Source organism: Notamacropus eugenii, chromosome 2 (assembly GCF_028372415.1).
Source record: "Notamacropus eugenii isolate mMacEug1 chromosome 2, mMacEug1.pri_v2, whole genome shotgun sequence".
NCBI lineage: Eukaryota > Metazoa > Chordata > Mammalia > Diprotodontia > Macropodidae > Notamacropus > Notamacropus eugenii.
The window spans coordinates 129,645,653-129,671,331 of record NC_092873.1 but is presented as its reverse complement, the minus strand read 5'-3'; the positions used below and the strand labels follow the sequence as shown (position 1 = coordinate 129,671,331).

At 38.0% G+C, this 25,679-nt stretch overlaps 1 protein-coding gene across 1 annotated transcript in view; it reads left to right on the top strand.

The window, feature by feature from the left end:
- Window positions 1-25,679, top strand: part of EYS (eyes shut homolog) — a 435,270-nt gene that overhangs the window by 326,496 nt on the left and 83,095 nt on the right. The window contains exons 8-9 of the mRNA XM_072642558.1: window positions 12,128-12,294; window positions 12,770-12,914. Coding sequence (XP_072498659.1) covers window positions 12,128-12,294; window positions 12,770-12,914 — 312 coding nt within the window. The remainder of the gene's footprint in view (window positions 1-12,127; window positions 12,295-12,769; window positions 12,915-25,679) is intronic.

The window sequence follows — 25,679 nt, the reverse complement described above, 5'->3', positions numbered from 1 at the left end:
GATGGAGGGAAATATAGTTAGTCTTATACAACACAACTATTATGGAAGTCATTTGCAAAACTACACAGATTTGGCCTATATTGAATTGCTTTCCTTCCAAAGGGAAGGGGTGGGGAGGGAGGGAGGAAAAGAAGTTAGAACTCAAAGTTTTAGGTACAACTGTCAAGTACTATTCTTGCTACTAGGAAATAAGAAATACAGGTAAAGGGGTACAGAAAGTTATTTGGCCCTACAGGACAAAAGAGAAGATGGTGACAAAGGCAGAGAGGGATGATAGAAGAGAGAGCAGATTGGTGATAGGGGCAATTAGAATGCTCGGTGTTTTGGGGTGGGGGCAGGGGACAAAAGGGGAGAAAATGTGGAACCCAAAATTTTGTGAAAATGAATGTTAAAAGTTAAATAAATAAATAATTTTTAAAAAATACATAAAAAATAAAAAAAAAAAAGTTAAGTAATGATGAGAGGCAGAGTGCTTCGTCAGACAAGAAAACCTGAGTTCAAGTCCCACATAGTGGTTGCATGACTCTGGTCAAATTTTTTAACTTGAAGTTGCCCCACCTAGACAACCCTCTAAGACTGTAAATTACAGAGAAAGTGCCAAACTATACTGGTTGAGGGACTTTACTCATCCAGGAATTCCCTTGTATCAGTGAAGTCACAGATCCAGTCCCTAATCCCATCCCTAGTTAAATAACATATGTCAACAACAGTGCCACACAGAGATTCCAGTCTTTATCTTCTAGAGTAAGTGTCCTTATACTAGCGTCACCCTTAAGACTTCCCTACACTTCCATCACACCCTTTCCCTTCTTTTACCTCTTCTTCCACAAAAAAAAAAAAGAAAGAATACTTAAACACTGCCACTATGAACAAACTATTCTGACCTCAACAGCTACTATCAGACCCAGAAAGAAGTGCAGAAGAAGGACCTAAGGATGAGGAAGTTTGTTCACCAGTTGACACAGCCTTTAATTCACTGATGCCCCTCCTACCTGTGATTTTTAGAGCTATGTACATATACTCTTTGAAATGTCATAATTATCAGTGCCAAATTTAAGAAACACTGGTCTAGGGCACACTGTTTGTCAACCTTTTGGAGTCCTGCAGTCTGTTCATTTTCTAATCTCTTCTGTCAAACCTACTATTTCTGCATTCTTAGATATTATATAGGTAAATACCTAAATATGAGAAATTCCTATCATCAAGGATATGTTTGATGGGTAGGTAAGTCATGAAGTAAGAATAAGGGAAGACAGATACCCCCTGCGCTGAACTGGAATCCACCAAATAGAGAAAGATCCTGAGGGAAGCTTCCAGCATATCACATAGATTTTCTTTGAGGATTCAAGGAAAGGCATGGGCAAAAATCCTACAAGGTCTAGATAAGGTTTTCCCTGTATCAGTGGAAGGAGTATCCTTATTAAAATCACAGATCAACCATCAATCAACAAGCATTTATTAAGTTCTAGCTGTATAACAGGTACTGCAGTAGACACTGGGGTTATGAGCACAAGTCCTTATATGACTTTGGAAGCACCAAGAAAAAAAGCACACATTACTTTGAGTGAAAGTACAAAGAATGAAACAATCCCTATTTGAAACAAAAATAACAATTTGAAAGCACCTACATATTGGGATATTGAAAAAATTTGGAGAATTACAGCTTTAGTGTTTTTTCTATTATCACATATATGCTGTAAATCAAAATTTACTATCATTGATAAATTCCTTTTTTTAAAAATCTCGTTAGACTTGTGGGAAATAAGTAACTAATTTTTTATTCAGAATAACTCCATCATAAAAATGCCACAATGTGCCAAAATTACCCCAAAATAGGAATCCTATTTTTAAGGCCTTAATGTTGAAAAGGCAAGAAACAGAAGTATACAAAAAAGAATCTAATTTTCTTATTAGTATAAATGAGCAGTGCGAGTTGCAGTTCTACATTATTCCACCAGAGGGTACAAGAATACCAGTTAAAAATAAAACGAACCACAAAGAAGTAGCTAGAAGGCCTCTCTGAAAATTTTGGCAATTAAACCAAAGAAGGTGTTGAATGAATCTGAAATCTTTCATCTTTGCCTACTATGCACCACAAAGAAGAAGGAACCACCAACTTGTGTAATATTAAATCACTGGGCAGAAAATGAGAATGTGTGGATAACTATGAATCACATGTTGATAGGATTATAGATTTAGAGCTAGAATTTTTGGAGCTTTCAAGTGTAATCACCTCAGTTTACAGATGAATAAACTGAGGCTGAGAGAGGTTAAGTTACTTGCATAGGGTCCCATAGCAATGAAGTGCCCTAGGCATAGTCTGAAGTTTTCCTGACTTCTTGCCCAGCATTATCTACTGAGACATTAACCTACCTAACTTAATGTTGAGTACCAAGCTATCTGAAGTTACTTAAAAGGTATTTTGAGTGGCATCCTCTGTACATTGAGCTATTACTAATATGACTGTCATCTCATTCTTTGGGATGCATCCTTATTGTCATTATTAACATTTTCCAAGTAAACTATTCTTCCTTAACCTTTCCAGTTTTTCCCAGTGATCTGCTCAAATAGCTTAATATTATACTGTAATTTAAATAGTTGTTGCTGTTTAGTCATTTCAGTTGTATCTGACTCTTTGGGATGACATTTGGAGTTTTCTTGGCAAAGATGGAGTGGTTTACCATTTTCTTTCTCCAGTTCATTTTACAGATGAGAAACTGAGGCAAACTGGGTTAAGTAACTTGCCCAGGGTCACACAGCAAGTAAGTGTCAAAGACTGGATTTGAACTCAGGAAGATGTCTTCCTGACTTCAGCCCCGGCACTCTATCTATTCTCTGTACCACCTACCTGCCCCCATAATTTGAATACCTATATAAATTAACTTGAGGTCTCTGACAGGCCTTCCTGGAAATGTGTCAGAACTCTTCCACCCTCCCATACCCAGGGGACCCTAGCTTTGTTCTCCAGAAGTCAAAACACTGACCTTCATACAAGTCTCATTTTCCTTGGTTTCTCTTCTTTCCTCAGCTTTTATGTCATTATGTATGACACCCAGATTATCTTTCTATCCTCCAAGTTCTTTTCCATTTCTTTTGCTGATTTTTCTTTCACCTTTCACCTGGGCTCCTTAACTGTGAGTTGAGGGTAGAGGAAGGAGGGAAACTGAGTATTTCACCTAGACATTTCACCTATCTGTGGATGCTCCCAAGATTCATTCCTGGATCTTCTCTCTCCACACATTTTCCTATGGAAAATGACCATCAACCAAACCAATATGTACTGACCTTCAACAATTTTCTAGGCACTCCACTTTGCACCAGCAGTTAAGTGACACAGCGGATAGAGCGTCAGGCCTTGAATCAGGAAGACTCCTCTTCCTGAATTCAAATCTGGCGTCATTCTTACTAGCTGTGTGTCTCTGAGCAAGTAACTTAACCTCAGTCCCTCACCTGTAAAAAGAGCTGGAGAAGGAAATGGCCAGCCACTTCAATATCTTTGCCTAAAAAAAACAAATAAAAAAAAAACAAATGAGGTCTCAAGGAGTGGGACGCAAAACAATTGAACTACAACCAGCCGCTACCTTGTATCTACGATTCTTCCTGGTTTCAGCTCCACAGAACAAGATGCTCCTCCCAAGATAAATTAATCTCTTCTGATTTCATCACCATGCTACTAACTCAAGCTTGGCTACCCCCTTTCTCAACCTCCTCTCTCCTCTGATTGGAGGGCTGAAAGGCGGAACATTAAATTCCTCCCAAAGTCTTCCTTTATGGAGGCAGAAATTAGACTTTCAACTCCACTCTGCATCTGTTTCTCTGACTGGTTTCAGCTCTATAGGACGAGATATCTCCATACCTGATATACCTACTGGTATGCCTCCCCATTTTCCTGTCTCTTTTTGTGTGTTCCCTTCCCACAAGAGATGGTCAATTCCTTGAGAGCAGGGACTGTCTCTTATTTGTACACCCAACATTCAGCACAGTGCTTGACTCATAGGAAGCACTTAATAAATTGAATTGAATTGTTTGGGATACAAAGATAGTCTAATTTCTTACCTTAAGAAACAGAAACTCTATGGAAACCAAACATATAAACTCAAGAAGATTCTTAACAATATAAGACATAACATACCTGCCAAATGAACTACAGTGAATAGAAGTGACTTTGCTATTCCAGCATCAAAACTCCTGAGTTAACAATTGAACTGTGCCCTACCAATAATACAAAGAAATAGATTTTTTTTCCAGGTGAAGAAAATCATTTTCCTGGAAATTTGCTCCACATGGCTAGACACTGTATAGTGTATAACAACACACTATCAATCATTGACATATAGGCAATCTTTACTGAATGAATTACGCTCAAATCTTTGAAAACATTCTTTGTCAAATAATTCTTTGTTTCCTGTAAGTACTTAGTCATTAACTATAACAGGACTAAAAATGCATAAATATGGCATGATTTTCCCCCTGGGGAAAATAATTGAAATGCAGCAAGAGTGGGAAGATGGGAAAATGAAGGTGATAATATCACAGGAGCCTACCAGGTTCAGCCAGTTCTCTGTTGAATTCTGATAGAAATCAACCACAAGGCAGATTCCTCATTAATGAGAGAAATTGGTCAGAGGCCAATTTATCAGTGCAGCATTTCTCTGGATTCCACTGCCCCCTTAGCAGAACTGAAGAGGTGGATTTTTGTTCAATTTTCCTTTCAACAAATAAAAATATATATTATTTTCTTCTGTAGTTACATCCACATGGACAGAAATCAAGCAAGAAGGATCTCTTTGAGATTAATTCAGACTAACCAATCTTAGTGTTCAAGGAATTGGAAGAGTCTGGCTATAAATAAGGAAATAATGAGAACTACTATACAAATTTTAAATTGTTGAGTACAGAGTGAATTGAGTTAATTCACATCCCTGACTGTATCATGATGTAAATTTCTAAATTTGCCCAATCACCACTGTTGGGTCAGTTTGGAAACACCAAGGAATTATGAGTGTGAACTCCATCACAAGATGCTCCTTATTTTTTTTTCCCATTCCTGATTTCTACAGCTACCCATAGAGACCTTAGAAATCACTGTCAGTTTCCTTCACAACAGTCCTAGGAAAAAGATTCTCAGTTATCATGGACACCTTACAAATGATGCAGCTGAGAGCAAGAGAGCCACCAGAGGTTAGATTAGCCATGAAGCCAAAATTAGAAACCAGGTTCCTAAAGTGCCCAGGACTTGTTTAACTTCTTTACCTTTAAGTCCATTACCATTTTCATAGAGATGAATGACATTTAATGTGCCATAATACTTCCCCATCTATGGGAGAACAGTTTGAAGAAATAATAACATATTAGTGATAGGAGACTTTTGTCACCTCTCTGCTATTAAATCTTTCCTTTAGAATGAAGTACTCCAGAATGTCTAATTTTATGTGGAAATTATAGGGTCAGTGGATTAGCAGAGTGAGAATAATCATACTATTTCTGTAATATAAAAAGCATAATATTAACCTGAAAATAGTTGAAAGGTGCCAGGCTACATACTGATGTCTTGGTACCTTGAATGTCTCTATAAATATCACTTGGGAGATTAGCTAGTTCAACTGCTCCTTTATAACTAAGGCCACTGAAGCCTAGAGAAGTTAGTAAATTGGTCTAAGGCAGGGGAATGCTGGTAAATATTTAACAACTGGCTCTCTGGGGGTGGAAATATACCCATGACACTTTTAATTTACAATATCATCATTTTCTCCATCACTTTGTTAAGTATTAAACCATCAACAGAATGACCTATCAAGCCCCGTTTTGTAGGATTTGTCAGTGTGATATAAATGCTCACACTGAAATTTTAAGAACTGGGCTATAGGAAGTCAGTACAAGCTGACCCCACCACACCCCTGATCTAAGATTGTAGAGTTAATAAAAGTCAGTCAATAAATACATTAAGTGCCAACTATGTGTCAGGCACTGTGCTAAGCACTTAGGGAGGGGAGAAGACATTAGTATTAAAGAGGGAATGAAGAAATGGCTGGCTCGGGCTGCCTCCTCAAATGGAGGTTTCAGGAAGGCACTTTTCCTAAGAATGGGAACAACTGAGATTGATATGTTCATCAACAAATATCAGGCTGATGTCACAACCTAAACATAGGTCATGTAACACCTAATTTGTAATCCTCTGCTGGCTCATTTGGGCAGAGAAAATAATCTGTAATTCTCCACTAAGAAAGCAATATGTTTGGTGGAAAGTGGTCTGTGTTTGGAATGAGAATATCTGGGCTCAAATCCCCACTTTTTGAAGCACACTTTTCTCATCTTTACTCAGTACCTCTGAGGTGCCTTCCAGATCAATAATCTATAATCGTACCATAATCTAGTACAAGCAATGTAAACTTCAACATCTTGTGGACTAAGTGATGCTACCCATCTATATTCCAAGGAAATTCAAATTTATTTTTTAATTTTAATTTAATTTTGTATTTAACAACCACCAACAGTCACCAATATGAAGGGAGAAGAGGACCATAGAAGAAACTTATGACTTCTATCACATGCAGTGTTTTGTTGGATTTTTTTAAACATACATAAACTTAACTAGGCAGTAATAAATTGCTCTACTTTTGACCTCTTCAGGTCTACTCTTGCTACCCACAGTGCAAAATTTAAGAGGCTTTTATGAATGCTCTTTTTTTTTTCATATTTTGTCATAGCTTCTCTGCTAATATGCTTATTGCTACCTTTTATTTTTGCATTTGTTCATTAGTGTTTTACACACAGTTCATGGTCAGTCTTTGTAAACGTGCTCTGCACATCTCAGAAATAGGTATGTTCTTTTGGACTCCCATTTAAAAATTTCCAGAGATCTATCATATCTAACTTTTCTAAAACGCTACTTGGATCTGAACTTCTATTTTGCTTGTCATTTAATTAGATATGTCTAAATCTGAAAGGGGCATATTAAGTCCCTAATAATTATTTGTTTCTATTTTCCTTCTAATACAATTAGATTATCCTCAAAATGTTTAGATGTTCTCTTGTTTAATGCATTCTTATAGATATATAATATGGATATTATTTATAGTGCCTTTAAGTGTAATGTAGTTTCTCTGTATGTCTATTTTTACTATTACTGTGTCTGAGATCATAATTGCCACCTTAGCTTTAGTGGATTCACCTGAGTCATAACAAATTCTACCCTAGCTCTTCACTTTAACCCATTATGAGCTGTGAAAAATCAAGTAGTGAAAAAATTGCTATTAATACCAGTTAACTATAATTGGAATGGCATGATCCTACTCTCTTTCTCCAGATTTAGTTTGCTGGATCTTACCCTTTCTTTTTCCTCTTTTATTTCCCTCTTTCTAATCTGTCCCCTACAGATGAAGAGGGGTTTGTTTGTTTGTTTGTTTTGTGCTTGTGACTATTGCTTCTTGAAATCTTCTCTCCCTCTTAAAAAACCACTTTTCTCTTTTCCCTACTTCTTGTCTATTTTTCTATTGATCAATATATTTTCTATATGACATTATTTATGCGTTGAACATTCTTTCTTATTTAGATAAAAGTGAAGTTCATGAGATGCTCTCTTCTCACTCCACATGTTCATATATGTGCTTTCGAAGTTCTCTACTAATCAAAAATACTGTTTTTCCCTCTTCTTCATTTCTTCAGCAATGTATTTCTTTTTCTCCCTTTTAATTTGCTCTCTTAAATAAAACAGCTTGGTGGATAAGATAAATTTATTTTTATGTTTTTATATTATGTGTTATGTTTTACTTTCTCAAAGAAGTTTGTTTCCCTCATTTCATTGTCTTCTCTGAAATTAGGCCATTCCTTTTCCAATGCAGATTTACACTTTCTCTGCAGCATTTAGCCTTACAGAGAGTTGGCTAGAGAACTGAGAGGTTAAGTCAGGTGTCCAACGTGTCAAAACTACAACTTAAATCCAGCTCTGGCTGGCTTGAACGCCAGCTCCTTGTCCACTATGTGATACTGTCCCTCAATTTCCCTGTATCATCTCTCTGAATGAACAAGAGAGAAAAAGACAATCAGAAGAACAGAAAAGAACAGAAAGAAATTTATAAGGAGACACAATAGCAAAGGAGAGTTAGAACTAGCATATTGAATTTAATATATACTTTAAAAAAACAAACTACATAGTAGAGATTCATGGTTTCATATATAGTTCTCTGTTCTTCTTTGTATATGGAAGAGCTTGTTGATGTTTGTTCATAAGGATTATTTTTTAAAAGGTGTTTTTAATTTAAAAAATTAAATTAACTTGAAGGCAGGAGCCATTTTACTTTTCTCTTTGTATCTATGTGCCTGGCACATAGTAAGCACTTAATAAGTGCTTATTGCTTGATTCTTGTCACCCTACTGCTAGTACTGACTGTGCCTCGTTTGCTCATTTACTGAGAATATATTTCCTCTGCTGCTTTTTTGTTAAGTTTCCTCTATCTAGGTAAAGTTAACTTTTCACTGACTACTGTCACACTACCCTGGAGTATTCCATTTTAGAGCTCTATTTGGAATCATAGGATCATTGATTCTGAGCTAGAATTGACTTTGAACTTCAAAGTCAAATGGAAACTCATTTTCAGGTGAGGTAACTGAGACCCAGAAAGGTTAAGTGACTTTCCCAGGTACCTATAACTACTCAGTATGCAAGGTGATCTCCCTGACTCCAAGTCTGATGATCCTGTATTCACACCACCATGTCAAATTTCAGAAGAAATGTCCTTTAAAATCCAAATAAAGTTTCTTTTCCTCATATTCAAAGAGATTTTCATTCATATATTTGTTCTGACCTAACTCAACTGCTGCTCATCTAAAACCTGTCTAATCAATTCTTTCCCTCTCTCTCTATTAACCATGCAGCCTAAATATCTCTAAATCCCTTCTGCTTAGAACTAGCTCTCAGGAAATATCCACCAGTTATGTTCTTCCATGTCTAAAATCAACTTACTAAACTAAGCTTCATTAAAAATCATTGTGACTTTTTGTTGGTTCAATATACCCCATGCGGATAAGGCAGCATGGTACAATGGAAAGGTTGTTTAAGCCTTTGAGTTTTTATCCCAAGAACTTTGCACAGTAATTGACAAATAGTAGGCAGTAAATAAATGCTTTTCTTGCTTGGAGTTCCAGGCCATATCCTGACACTTACTAATTATGTGACTGTGGGCAATCCAATTGACCTCTGAAAGTCTCCAGTTCCTTATCTGTAAAATGGAAGTAATTCTACCTAAACTACTTACTTTCAGAATAGTTATGAGGGTCAAATAAGATAAAGTACCATGTGAATGGCAGGAATACCAAGAGGTATGTTCATAAATGCTTTATCAACCAGCTCTCTGTAACCTTGACATGATTTTACATTCAATCTACATTATTGCTTTTTCCATTACTTTCTTAAGTCTAAACAATCAACAAAACTATAAATCAAGCTCTGGTTTATGGTATTTACTGATTTCCAAGTTTTAAATGCTTGGTTTCAGCATAGTCTTGGCTATACTCTATTTTTTAGCGTCTTTGTTCAGAATTGTGATTTTATTGGTACAAAGAACTCAGGACAAAGAAATTCTTTCTATCACAGAAGATGGAAAACTGTTCTGTGACTTAAAGTCTTAAAGAACTGCAAAAGGAACTAAGAGGTTAAGCAACTTAATCAGAGCAGCATGGAGAGTATGGGTCTGAAGCAGAATTTCCCAACCAGTCAGCTCTACTCACTATGCACATTGCTCTCCAGAGGTAGCTAGGTTGAGCACTGGCTCTGGAGTCATAAAAACCTGAGTTCAAATCTGACCTCAGACATTTACTAGCTGTGTGACCCTGAGGAAGTCACTAAATTGTGATTGCCTCCAAACCAAAAAGGAAAAAAAAAAAACATATCGCTTTTCTATGCTACTCAACATAATTCCTCTCCTAAGGAACTTTCCTTATTCTGGCTGCTATAAAACTCCATATACATCTGTAGTCAACGTAAAACACCAAGTAACTGCTTTTGGTAACTCTTTTGAATTACTGAACCAATAATTTTTTTTAAATTCAAATTACTGGCACATACCCTCCAAATAGCTATGTTATAATAGAGTTAATAGAACCCTGGAGTGGAGAATTCAAAATGTGCCTATGTCAGATTGTATGATGTGAAGTGATATGACTTTTTCCTCATGAATAAATGCACTGAGAATTTTTTTTTTCTTAATCCAACTAATAGAAATGACAGAAAGCTGTTGTGACACAGACAAGATGCTCACTAAACGTGATTTCTGGCCCTCTCTTCAGCTCAGGTTTGGGGTCTCTGGAAGTCTTATTCTGTTCAGTTCAAAAAAAGATCTATTAAACAGACTGCCTCCATACAGAACAAGTATAAGTGAAAGACAGAGAATTAGGATCGTAGGACAGGGTAAAAATTAAAAGAGAAGACAGAGATAGATAGACACACACTTTTGAGGTCATCTATTTCAATCCTTTCATTTTATACATGAGGAAACTGAAAATTGAAGTGAAAAAAAAAATGGTTAACAGATTTTTCCCAAAGTAACAAAGGTAGCAAGTTACCAAGGCAAGAATCAAACTCAGGTGCTCTGGCTCCAAGTGCAGCACTACACCACTCTAAAAAGATAGCTTCTATCCTCTCTGTGTCTTCAAAAAACAATTGGGTCTCCTGGAGAAAAACTGTACCTGACATATGTTTAAGTTTAATTTTCAGTCTGTTGGGTTGGGGATGGGGATGGAGAGAATGACATGAGTATAAAAGAATTACAAAACAGTTTGTGAAACATGGTAGGGTAAAGATCTGTACAGAATGGAAGAATCTGGGAAGACTGCATGGAGGTGGTAACATTTGTGTTGACTCTTAAAAAATAAGTAAGAATGATAAAACAGGTAATGAAAGGAAGAACCATGCAGGCAGAGAATACAGAGCAATGTTATTATTGTGTTTGTCCTTCCTTCTCGAAGAGGACCATGACATCAAGATGATGACATGACTTGCAGGTGACTTTGATTTGAGTGAGGGAGGGCTGTGCAAGGTCACCAACCTCATTTTCTTCTCCTGAGCCATCTGGGTCCAGTGGCTTCATGTCGTGAAGCTACTAGGAATAACCATTTTAAAAAGAAATGTGCCCTTCCCCTCAATTGGAAGTCAGACGTGTGCTCCCATAAAGCTATCAGTAGTAACTCTTCACTGGCAGGGCATTCATTAGTTGAGGGGAGAAGAATAAGGGAAATGCAAGTTGACAGAGCACAAGAACAGGTTACATGTATCAGGACATCAGTCTCCTGTCTGAACACTCACTGAACTCACAAAGAGTTGGACATGACTTAAAAATGACTTAACAACAACAATTACAAGTACTAATAAGCAGTAATATTATTGATATTACAGAAGACCTAGAAAACAAATTCCTTGCTATTAAATCTCTGGCATTGTCAATGGCTTAATATTAGAAGCTTATGTCATTTTATAAATGGAAATATAATTTCAGAAGAGGTATTGCTATTTGATTTGCTCCTGTACTCCAACAATCAGGAGATTTTTCCCATCTAACTTGCATCTGAAAACCTTTCATATGTGTTGTCTACCCTATTGGAATGCGAACTTCTTGAAAACAGGCGCTCTCTTTTAATTATATCCCCAGAGACTGGCATGGTGCTTTGTACATAGTAAGTACTTAATAAATGAATTATTCATTCATTCATCTATGTCCTCTAATCTTTATAGTTGAGATCTAGCCCCAGATTCTGAGACTACTTCTTTTCATAAGATTATAGATTTAGAACAATTGAGTCAGACAAGTGATAAGTCCAGTTTCCCTAACTCCAATACCAGAACTCTTTCCATGGTGCCATACTATCTTTTATGTTGAAAGTTTTTGAGCATTTATACACATTCAAAGAAATCGACTGACTTTAAGTTTTGAGAGTTTCCCGTGATGTGTTTACAAAACTCCATGGTGAGATAAATATTCGGGTACATACACACCAGGGTGCTGATGAGTGGTTGTTTACATGCAATAGCATATTGTGTTGGCAAACAGCCCAGAGCTATACAGTAACCAAGCTGGCACGAATTCTGAATGGTTCTTTCTTCAGGGAGCTGTCCCTCTGCTTCATATTATTTCAGGACTGAATGGAGATGACTTCCTCGCAGTTGGCTTGCGCAATGGGCGCTTGGTATACACTTATAACCTGGGCTCTGGCACAGCAAGTCTCCACAGTGACCCACTTAATCTGACTCTTGGAGTACACGTGGTCCATCTTGGGAGGTCCTTCCAAACCGGTTGGATTAAGGTAAGGGATCAGTTTGCTATCATTGGAGAACTATTATTTGAGTTGGGAAGGAGAATTATAGGTGACAGGTTAATACATCTGTATCAGGAACTCTTAACCTTTTTGTGCGTTATGCACCCCTTTAGCAGTCTGGTGAAACCTGTGGACCCCTTCTCAAAATAATGTTTTAAAAGAATGAAATACACAGGATTACATTAGTTAGTGAATATTAGTGAAGATAATAATGCATTTTTTTTTCCCATCCAAGTTCTTGGACCTTGAAATCTATTGATGGTATGTGGACCCCTGATCTTCATCAAGTATTAGTTATTAGTCAGATGTTATTCGATAATCAGAGATTTCAAAGTAAAAAAGGAAATTCAATCATTCATAAAAATTTTCAAGCCAAGTTCATTAGAAAGAAAACAATGTCTTGATGGTCCCCCTTAGAAAATCCTTTCTCTTTTAATAAGTAATGATTTTTTTCCTTTTAAAGGTGGATGAGCAGAAGAATAAATCTATCACCTCCCCAGGGAGATTAGTTGGACTCAATGTCTTCAGCCAGTTTTATGTAGGAGGCTATAAGGAATACACTCCAGAGCTCTTACCAAATGGATCAAAATTCCAAAATGGTTTCCAAGGTAAGATTTGGAAGGTTTTTCATTTCACCATTCCTATTCTTTTGTTTTATTGTTAAATACTTGTTTATATAACACTTCCAGCAGCTCATTCAGTGAGCAAGAATTTGCCATCTGGATTACCCAGAAACTAGAGTCTAGCGCCATCAGTGTTTATATCCATCTGGGTATTAGATTTTTTTTATAGGGAGAGTCATAGAACAATTTTCAGAACCTGCTTAACATGCAACAAACCCAGTTAGAGCCTGTTTGGTATGAGATGAGGAAAGCAGACTATGATCAGCCTGAACTTTACCATAAAGATATAGCCAGCAGGGGCAACCAAATGCCAAATGGATTAAGGTGAATCAGTGTATGTTTGGACATGTAACCATATTGCTGTGGCCTGTTTCCATACATTAAAAGAAAAGGGGACTCACTCCTTCCCCATTAAAATGACTCACTAGATAGCTGTAAAATAATCAGGCTACAGAATAATTCAGTTTTTAAAAGTGAGCTACCTATGGAGCATTGATCAGGAGGCAGCTGGTCACAGGGATTACAGCCATTTGTTAGTGTGGCAAACAACACCTCCATAAACTGCTGAGGATTAACAACACTATCCTTTATGCCTGTTTGGCATGGATTACCCACTAGCCTAGAATATGTAGCTGTAGAACCCTGGGAATTGGAGGGATTTGCATATTGAATACCACCTCCCAACCCTCTATGTTCTAACTACACATAATTGCAGCAGGTATTGTACTTCACTGAAATTAAAACAAATCATCTAATCCATTATAATATGTAAATGAATTCTATTAGAACAACCTTAAAAGACAGAAATTTAATCTTTAAAGTGACCAGTAATGACTTCAAAGGACAGAAGACTTCTTAGAAAAGAAGGGTGGATTATAGGTCCAAAATGAGGTATAAAGACAACAGTAACGTGCTGATTTCTTTGTGCGTAACCATATTTATTCATTACAAGGGGGTTCTATTGTAAGGATGAGAGAGGCATTGGGAAGAGGCAGCCCTTTCTCCAACAAATAAATGGGCACAGAATATGAAGAGGTGATCTTCAAAAGAAGAAATTTATACCAGCCATAACGTGCATTTATCAAGCACCTGCTTTGTGTCAGGAGCTATGCTAGGGATACAAAAGCAAAAATGAAACAGCTACATGAAAGAGTGCTCCAAATTAATAATAAGAGAAATGAAATTTTGAAATCTGTAGTTTCACCTCAAATCTACCATATTTGCCATCTTCATGGCAAAAGACTACAATATTAAATGTTCATGGGACACAATAAATATTGGTAAATGTGGTAAGATAAATACTCTAATATGCTATTAATGGATCTTTAGACTGGACCAGTCATTAAGGAAAACCATTGAGAATTCTATTTTTAAAGTCACTAAATAATATGTACAAAGACAAAAGAAAAGAAACTATACATACAGGAATATTCTTAGCAGCAGTTTTTGTAGTAACAGAGAACTAGAAGGAAAGTGGGTACCTACTAATTGAGAGATGGCTGAATAACTTTTGGTACGTGGGTGCATTAGAATATTATTGTACCAAGAGATAGGAAGAACATGAGGAATTCAGAGAAACTTGGAAAGACCTAAATGAACTGATGCAGAGCAAAGTAAGTAGAATCAAAAAAGCAGTTTGTATCATTACCACAATAATATAAAGGAAACACTAAAAGGACAGGGACCAGTACAATAACCAGTTGTGACTTCAGAGGACTGACAGTAAACCTGCATCTTGGCCCTCAGCGGAGAAGCGGAGAACCACAGATGCAGAATAAGGCATGCATTTTCAGACAAAGTCAATGTGATTTTCTTTACTTGACTGTACTCATTTGTTAGAAAGACACTTCTATCATAGACTAGGAGAATCACTGAGAAGTGACATTGACATTAGGGGAAAAAAAGCAAAAATAAAACATTTAAAAAGAAAAGGGAAGTGGCAATAATATTTTTAAAAGACCACCAATAAAATACTTGTAAATGTTTTAAAATAAATTGATAGACTTCATTTTGATGACTCCTTTTTTTCTCCAGATATCAGGACACCTTGTATTTAAAGTAAGCTAACCAGATTCTCAGGAAGGTTTTTCCTAAGAAACAATTTTCTGAGTCTCAGTTTCCTCATTTGTAAAACGAGAGGTTTGAACTAGTCTCTAAAGTCCATTCAATCTCTAATCATCCATAATTTATGATTTTAAGTATATTAAAGTATGCTCTGGCCCACTCTCCCAGAGCCAGTTCTGCTACATTCTTTTGCCTCGGCTGAAGCTCCATGGGCTGTATTCCCTTTTATCTGTTAGGTACCAGTGAATAGTATCCCAATTCTACTTGGCCACTTAACATCAATTACCTTTTTTCACAGAGATATTTACTTCAAACATATGGGAAGAACAAACCTACAAACATTTTCCCAATACATCACAATCATACTCACCACCAAACCACCTCAGTCTTTGTGGGGAGTGGGGAACAAAAATTCTCCCAATTCCTATAGGGAACTTGGTCCCACAAATTTTTGTCTGATGCATCATGGCCTCTGGCTGAATCCTTGGCACACCTTCCCCTGGAGCAGATTCAGAAGGTCATTCTTTGATCCTTAGGGAATCAGTGCTACCCTAGCTAGAAACACAAACTCTGGAATATTGGGAAGCTGATGTATCCTCCAGACAGTTTAAACTCATGAGATCAGAGACTCTACACCCTTCACCAAGAATGAAAAAGAATAAATACAGAGGCAAAGACTAGGGCACATTTCTCAGGACCACATGACTTCAGAGGGGTCATGTTCCCAAGGCCTCTCCCTTTACAGCTTGGTCTCTCATCAGATAAAAGTCCTACAATGAACAAAGCAGCTAAAAGGACTTAGATCAGAGAGTTCTGTGAGAGGCCCACTAAGGGCTTCTAGTGCCTCTGAAGTTAATCAAAGAGCCAACCGTTCAGCGCAAAGTTAGCAAGCTGGCCCCAAGTTCAGAATGGCTCTGCATGATCTGAAGTCTTTGCAGGCACTTACTTCCCTTACCCATCACCACAGCTCTCCTAGGAGCAAGTTCCTCATTTTCTCCATGTAGAATGATAAGCCAGCGAAAAGCCAGGTAAAATATGATGTCTATGTCCTCCACAGGAAATGTGGCATACAGGAAAACATGCTGAAATCAGAGTCAGAAAAGACTCAGATTGTAGGCCGAACTCTGCCCCTTACTAGCTATTATGACCCTGGGCAAACCCTTTAATTCTTCTGAGACTGAGGTTCCTCATAGTAATAATTTTTGCCACGAGGGGGCACTAGCCACACATAAGACCTTTTAGTAGACCACAAGCTGGCTACCTTTCCTTGGCAGAAAGCACTTAGAGAAAATGCCAAATTCTTTACAGTCCTCAGGGTTATCTTTGTCCCCTAACTCTTCTGCTTGCTGGGTGATGGACAGAAATGCCAGTTTTCTCAAATCCTCATAAAGTTCCCAATGGCTTAGGGACAAAGAATTGGCCCACTCCAGATCCAGCCAATTTGATTTTCATTTTCTCTCCCTCTCTCTCTCTTTCCCCTGCTACATCCCTAGGAGGACCTTAATACCACCAGCCTGGATTTTTGCAATAACTTTTACTCTCTATTACCTTCCAAAACACCTAGTAAAATTCGCTATAAGTAGTAAATACCTAATGAATATCTGATACCTCAGTGTCCAATGACCCCTCCAATTGATCCTTCGCACACCTTCCAGAATTATGATCCTAATGCCTCTATTTATTTTATTAGTCTAGGGGTGTGGTTGGTGTGGATTTTTCCAATTAGTATCTCGGTTCATCCCCCACTCACTGAGACACTCCACCCTTTCCTTCCCTTCTGAATTTCAGTGGACACCCAAATATGTGAACTTGGCATAAGAGAGGTGATCACATAAGTATGATTTCACTATATATGGTTCTTTACTTGTACCAATAGAAGCAAAAGGAATAAAATCAAATACATTAAAATAATTACCACGTAGACTGTGTGCCCATGGCCCCACCTAAACCCATGCAGTCTTTAACTAGTGTATGGGCATACACACCTAACCCGAGATTTCTATGGGCACAGTTCAGACTCAGACCTCTCTATCAGCTGTTACAATTAGGAGCTAACCATGGATGCCAATGCTAGAACTAGAACACCTCACATCGAAATCCCGGAGGATCGATGGGCAGTCAGTTGAGGTCATTCTTCTGGCTTCTTTTCCTTGTTCATCACTCTTACTACCTAATCCTGTTATTTAACTGTTTCCCTGGCATGGCTAGCTCCTCTACTTGGCTGCCTGGCTCTCACAGCTTGTTCATCTCTTGTGGGGTGGTGGAGTAGATTCAAAAGCATGCCCAGGCCTGGAGAAAATTTCTTCCCTCTAATCCTTCTTTACTTACATGTCTACTTGTCCACATCCTACATCATTCCTACCCTAGACCTTAAACTTTTCTCATCTCCTCCCTTGGCAGCTGAAGTTTGGTGAACACACCTAGCTTTGAAAACTTTATGAACAGAACTTGCCCCAAGACATGAGACTAACAGCTTGTTCCCTCATCCTTTCCTGTTTCTACTGGAGTGAGGAGGAAGTTATAAAATTATAGTCCCAACCTAACAGGATTGTTATGAGAAAGCACTTTGTAAACTTTAATGACATTCGATATAGCACTTTAAGGTTTACAAAACACTTTATATGTATTATAACAACTCTGTGAAATAAGTGCTCTTATTATCCTCATCTTACATACGAGGAAACTGAGTCTAAGAGAGGTTAAATGACTTGCCATGGGTAAGTATTTGAAGCCAGATTTGAACTCAAGTTAAGCTGATACCTAGTCCAGCTCTCAAGCTACTTTGACACCTAACTGCCTTCAGCTATATGTGAGTTGTTCAGATTATAATCTGAGACATCAGAAATAGACGAATATTTAAGGACATTGGTGTTGCTCAGCCATTTTCAGTTGTATCTGACTCTTTATGACCCCATTTGGGGTTTTCTTGACAAGGATACTGAAGTGGTTTGCCATTTCCTTTTCCACTTCATTTTACAGATGAGGAATCTAAGGGAAATAGGGTTAAGTGACTTGCCCAGGGTCACACAGCTAGTAAGCATCTAAGCCACATTTGAACTCAGAAAGATGAGTCTTCCTGACTTCAGGCCCTACCCTCAATCTGCTACACCACCCAGATGTCCTCATTAAGGACATAGCATCAAACAAATAATACAAACAAGTGTGTGTATTATGGGCAAAATGAAAGATATATTCATTTACTGAGTCCAGTTAGGGAAAACTTTATTCAGGGTAGGTCATACAGTTATTTACAGTTTACTGTTGTACATAACAGTGAATCTGATACACAAATCTATCAACAAAGTATATGGAGTTATTTTTTTCAGTAATGGTGATACTGCCATACATCTTACAGAGTTATCTAGCTAAGCCTCCCTCATGATCAATGGCACATATTATCAGCACATTTGTGAGAAAGTTGGCTGGGGAAAGGGTGTCTTTTCAGGTCCCAATGTGTAAAATGAGGCAGAACCCTAAGGTTCCTTCTAGTCTATAATCCCTAAACCAGAACAGAATTTAATTGAAACAACTAGGAGTTAAATTTGTAACCTTGGCCTTATCAACGATGTGCTCTGAACCTCTGGGAGTCAGAATAAAGAATTTTAAAGAGTCATGGATCATAGCACTACAGTCTTAACAGGAGGGTCCATCACATTTACCACTAAGCAGACACATAAATAATACCCAAAAAAGGTCTAACTCATGCTCAGATATATCCATAACCTCAAGACTAGGAACATTCCGTGTCAAATACAAATTTCTCTTATACTTAATTGAGCTCTATTTTTCCTGTCCTAGAGTTAGTTAATAATTTGCATTATCCTAATAATAATCATTTCCATAGCTGAATATATTTAAAATCCTAACCCTTTCTCTAAGTTAAATAACTTTACTACATAATATCAAGAGAGGCAGGAGCAATCTTACTTATGGGAATGAATTATTGCTTCTCATCCTAATTAAGTTCAAATTGGCCATAAATCACCCTCATCAAATTTTGGTCTTGTCTAAAAGGCATATGACAATGCTTAGCATTAATAAATGCTTGCTGATATATATATAAAACTAATCTAGAATAAAGGTGTCAGTCATTTGTTCATTCAACTAACCACCATTTAGTATCTGTCTATTTACATGCAAGCACCATTTTGGGGAAATAAAAAGATTACTAATACTTGGTCCACTTTCACCTTCTGTAATAATACTAGTGCTATGGGAGATTTTGGTCCAGAGTAGTGATATCACTGCTGAAAGGAACTTTCATTGCAACATTTCTATGATACATTGTCCTAAAGAGTTGTTTGGGAGAATGTAGAAGTTGAAGTACTTGAACCCATGGTGTCACATCTAGTTAAGTGTCACAAATCAGACTTGGGTTTTTTCTGACTCCAAGGCCAGCACTCCAACCAGCATGTCATGCTGCTTTTCAAGTATCATGCACTGGAAAGAACAGTCTCTCTTTCCGAAGACCTGGGTTCAATTCCTGGGTTCAATTGCCCATATGACTTTGAGCAAGTCAACTTAACCTCTCTGGACCTCAGTTTCCTCATCCATAAAATGAGAAGGTAGCATTAGATTGCCTCTGAAGTCTCATCAAACTCTAGATCAATGATCCTGTAAATTATAGAAAATAGAGAATATAATAATCTGTGATGTGTTGATAGGGAAATTTATTTTCCATTTCTTTCTGTCAACACTTCATGAGTGTAACAAATATTTCCTTAGTACTTCTGATGTCTGATAAATGCAGATATAAAGGGTGTCTCCACAACTTTGAGTCAGATCTGGGCTGTACCACAGAGGCAACCAAATGCCAGTGAACAGGATTAGAACTCTGTGTGTCTGAGCATGAAATCATCCATGTCCTTACATGTCCTAGTATTCATACACTAATAAAAAAAGCAGGTGGAGACAGATGTAGAGGTTCAAAAAGAAGAATATTATATTGAGAACCAAAGAAGAATTATTTTCATTGTGATTTTAGGTCACAAGTACAAAATCATCCATATAAGCAACATTTTAATATCATTTTCTTTCTTATAGATAAGTAGAGAAAACTTTAAGGAACATTCCCTTCCTGGAAGATAAAAGACATGACATAAGCAAGGTCCATTAACATGGCTAAGATTTACCCTGTTTATCTCCGTCCCTTCTTAGTCAAGGCATTTTATCTTTAATTGACATTTTCTAAAAGGTAGCATTCCAGGTCAGAATGGCTTGTACTCCTTTGCAAAGTATTTTCTGGCCACTAGTCATTACAGAATGTGCTGAAAATAATAAGAAAATCTGGTACTAGTTGTTCTATATAATCCTATTTGAGAAGAACTTAGGAAGGAAATGTAGTCCCCAAACAGCTTGTAATTTGAGCATTAGAATTAGCTTAAGATGGTAAAGAAAGGAGGTAGTGATCCCACTGTACTCTGCCCTATTCGGTTCTGGCACCACATTGCAGGACATTAACAAGGTGAAGCATGCTCAGAAAAGCAGGAAAAGGATAATAAGACTTGAAATTACATTGCCTGGGAATCAATTATGGGAACTAGGTATCTTTCCCCTCTTGAAAAAGAGAGAAAAAGACTTTGGGATGATTCAGTATTTCTCTTCAAATATCCAAAGAGTTATATCATATATGAGATTAAATTTACTCTCTCTGTTGCTCCCAAGGGACGGACTAAGACCAATTGATGGGATTTACAAGGAGGCAAATTTTGATTCAATATAAAAAATAACTACCTGTGTAAATGGTTATTTCTATAGCGATAATTTGCAAGGTTCTCTACATATACTATATCATTTGATCCTTGCAACAATCCTGTGAGATAGGCACTGTAGCTATTAAGATTCCCATTTTAAAGATGAAAGAGCTGAGACTCCTAAAGATTAAGAAACTTGCACAGGGTTACCCAGACTGGGAAGTGAGATATGAATTCAGGTGTTCCTGACTCCAAGTCTAGGGTTATTTTCATCAATGTGAGTACTCCCAAAGTAGAATCGGACATCTGACAAACTCTTCTGACTACATACCTTGCTGCACAGTGTATTTCCAGAGGGAAAGCAGCAAAGTGCCAGGCCTAGTGACTTCCATCTGCCCAAAAACAAGGACTGATACCCTGTGCAAGCATAAGGCAACTTCTACCTCTGGCTGCCACTCCCAGTCTCTCAACCAATATGAAGGGAGATTCTCGAGCAAAGAGGAGAAACCTTCCTTTTGACCTCAAGCCTTCTATTTCATGCCATACCTATACCTTAAGGGAAGAGGAAGAGGAAATTCAGTGGGGAACAGGACTTCCATCCGCTGCTGTGTCCTTTCCTCAGTAATCCCTGGCCTTTCGAGAAAAGAGGAGTACTGAAACAGAGTCTCCCAACTGATCAAGTAGCTCCCATCTCATACTACACTTGTCTCCAGTCCGATCTCCAACCTTTGGGAAGAGGAGGGATGAACATTCTCATACCTGCTTAAACCCTACGTGTCCCAGTGATTCTGAGCTCACAAAGATCATCATCCAAACCCCATTCCCCACCCCTCACTAGCTGATTTCTTATTCTCATCCTTCTATATCTTCCCATCCCAAAATTCTAACCATTACCCACACTTTCCACACTGTGCTCTCTAGAATTCCATCAGCAATAAATTTGCCTTCTTCCAAAATCTTTTCCCTCCCACTCCTTCCATCTATTAACTATTGCTGAAACCTGCCCCAACTGATGACACAGCCTCCCTGACCACCCTTTCTAGTACCAGCTGTACTTTTATTTATTCCCCTTGATTCACTGACTGAAGTAGAGGAGCTGGATTACTCCTTGCTCCTCAGTGCAATTTCTGGTTACTCTCTCTGCCTCTGTCTCTCCAAAACCTGTCTTCCTTTGAGGTTAATTGCTATTCATATCTACCACCCAATCAAAATCCTAGTAGCTATTGTTTACACATCTCCAGGTCACACTCCTTCCTTCCTCATTGAATTCTGTACATGGCTCACAATATTTTTCTCCTCTCCAACTCTTGTTCTCATACTAAAAGACTTCAGCATACATATTGACTCTCCTCAAACAACCTAACCATTCATTTTCTTAATTTATCCATTTTCCATGACCTACTACCCAATCCCACCTCAGTAATACACAAATACAGTCATACCACTGATCTTACAAAAGTACCACCTCTATGTTCGAGTTCTAAAATCTCCTTGTTTGCTATAACCTTTGGTTCTTCACTTGTCCTTCTGCCTTCCCTTACTAAACCTTATTCTCTGGCTGTACTGTATGTACAGTACTCTAATCCCTTGACCCTTCAAATCTTTCACTGGTCACTCTCTCCTCTTTTTCCCATTTTGAACCCTTGGTGAACCAACCTTCTTTCTTGAATCCCTAGTCCACTTATCATTTCCCTGATGTGCCTTGCTAACCCTAAGTCTTGAACCGTTTACTTCCTTTACTCTGTGGAATTATGATTTTATGTTAATCCATATGATATGTGTAATGACTATACTAATAATTTAGAATTCTCAAGAATTGTCTTTTCTATCCCCAATTGATAAATGGTCAAAGGATATGAACAGGCAATTTTCAGAGGAAGAAATTAAAGCTATCTATAATCATATGAAAAAATGCTCTAAATCACTATTGGTTAGAGAGATGCAAATCAAAACAACTCTGAGGTACCACATCACACCTATAAGATTGGCAAACATGACAGAACAAGAAAATGATAAATGCTGGAGAGGATGTGGGAGAGTTGGAACACTAATTCATTGTTGGTGGAGCTGTGAGCGCATCCAACCATTCTGGAGAGCAATTTGGAACTATGCCCAAAGGGCTACAAAAATGTGCATACCCTTTGACCCAGCAATATCGCTACTAGGACTATATCCCCAAGAGATCATAAAAATGGGAGAGGGTCCCACATGTACAAAAATATTTATAGCAGCACTCTATGTAGTTGCCAAAAACTGGAAGTCAGGGGGATGTCCATCAATTGGGGAATGGCTGAATAAATTATGGTATATGAATGTAATGGAGTACTATTGTGCCATAAGAAATGATGAACAAGAAGACTTCAGAGAGGCCTGGAAGGACTTATATGACCTGATGCTGAGTGAAAGGAGCAGAACCAGGAGAACTTTATGCACAGCAACAACCACAGTGTGTGAGAGTTTTTTCTGGTAGACTTAGATTTTTGTAATAACACAAGAACTTCTGAAAAAAAAAAAATCCCAATGGTGGACCTCAAGGCAAAATGCCTTCCACACTCAGAGAGAGAAATATGGAAGTCACTCACATAATGTAGCAGATCATGTTTGTGTATGTGTATCTGTTTGTGTATCATGTTCTGATTGGTTATACGGATTCTTTCATTTATCTTAGTCTGACTACATAGCATGACTATAGTGAAAATATACTCAATAGGAAAGTATATGTAGAATCTATACAGAATTGTATGCAGTCGTGGGGAGGGAGGGAGGTAGTGGGGGGTGGGCGGGGAGGGATAAAATCGCAAGTGTATGGCAGTGATTGTTAAACATTAAAAAAATAAAAAAATAAAAAAAAAAAATTGTCTTTTCTAGCTTGTGAGTTGGAGTTCAAAATATAGCTTAAAATGATTAATCAAACTTTGACAAATCTCTTGATCACTGGCATCTTTGTGCCTATGTCCCTGAAGAGAAACAAATAAAAGATTGTAGAACTGCTCCTGTAACAGAACTCTAGTCCCATGACCCACCAAGTAACAACCCCCAAGGACACGAGCAGTATTGCTCCCACAGGACTCCAAAATTGTTATATTATCTTTCATTGGTGGGTTTGTCATGGGAAACCACTCAAGCTCAGGAAAACAGTGTTTGTAATCCACCTTTCCCCCTCCTTTCCCACTTGTGATTTATGTATATATTCTCTGTCTTCACTTCAGCAAAGTGGAATTCTAATCAGGAGAATTCCTGATTCACAAATCTCTTCCTCATAATGAAACTTATTAATTAAAGGCTGCGTGATTACTGGCACTTTGTTTCCGGCCTGCTATTCCATCATCCTCAGGTTAGAGATTGGCTCAGTAAAATCCTGTTAACAGCTCCTAGTTGTAGGCATGGCTCTAAAGTCAAGATCCTCTTAGGTCAGGATTGATGTTGGGATGAAATGAAGCACTTGTAAGGCAATGAACATTTAACAAAGGAAGAGATTTACTTTGCTCATGCACACAGCAAAGATAGACAGCAAGAATACAGCAGTTCTCAGCTTCTCTGGCCAGAACCCCCCTTGTATCCCTCTGGAAATGCCTCTAGTCGGCTGCATAGTCTCAGGCACCCACCAAGTCTTAAGAAGCCAAGAGTCCATATGACTTGGGCTTTTTATTGGTCCTAAGTGAGGAAACTATTATCAGAGAAGTTGGAACCAATTAGATTTCATGAGGAGAAGAAGCTTCACCAAAAAACTGCTAGGGAAGCTGGGGCGGAAAGAAGCCGTACAGGGCTTGTGTGTGAGGAGAGAGAGTTGTGTCAGGGTAAGGGAAGCTGCATCAGAAACTGCTCTCCTACCACACTCCTACACAACCTGCAAATATGTTATACAATGTCAATCCTGCCATGCCTCCCTTATCAACTCACTATCCTAGTCTCCATAGCAGTTCTTCCAAACCTTTTCATCCCTCCTCAAGCCTCCCATGGCTCTTCATGCCCCACAAACTTTTAAACGAGAAACTTGAGTTAAATTTACAAGAAACAAATTGAATCCATTCAATGTGTACTCCCTCTTCTCTCCTCTTCCTCATTTCACATATGTACCTTCTGCTGTTCTCCCTCATCCATCTCGCATAATGAAGTGATGACTCCTTACCAAGGCCAACCCCTCTACTTGCACAAGCAATCCCATTTCCTTCAACAGATTATACCCTATGTCACTTAACTCCAATTGCCTCATCCTGGGTCATCTCCAGTCATCCTCAGGAATATCAGGTCACTGGATTCAGATGGCTCTGGAGGAGAAGTGAGACTGGTGACCTGCACATCCCTCCCTCACTCAAAACAAAGTCAAGTGCAAGTTATGTCATTATTTCTCTGATGGCATGGTCTTTTTTGGCAACAAAGGATGAACATACCCTATGCCATCCTCACTCTCTAAGTTCTTTTCAATCTCTCCCTGTACTGGGTCATTCCCTAGTCTCCCTTGTCTCCACCATGTCCTTGTCTCCCCCATCCTGAAAAACCTTCACTTCATCCTTCCATCCCCCAAACTATCATCCCATATCTTTTTCTTCCCTTTGTAGCTAAACTCCTTAAAAAATTGTCTACAATAGGTGCCTCCACTTTCTCTTTTCTCATTCTCTTCTTAACTTCTTACAATCTGGCTTCTGACATCATTCCAAAGTTACCAGTGCTCTCTTGGTTGCCAAATTCAATGACCTTTTACCAGTCTTCATTCTCCTGGACCTCTCTGCAGCCTTTGACATTGTTGGTGACCCTCTTCCTTGATACTTTCCTCTCTACCTTTTCAGGGTACCACTCTCTCCTACTTTTCTTCCTACCTATTGATTATGTAGATTTTTTTTTTAAGTGATGAAGAAAATGTTAATAATGCAGATAAACTTTAAAGTTGTCATGGGTACATTTTTTTCCCTCAGAGAGTTAATTTTTAACATTTCTTCACACACACCTGTATATAAGGGAGAAAATCCAAAAATGATGTCAATGTAAAAATTAA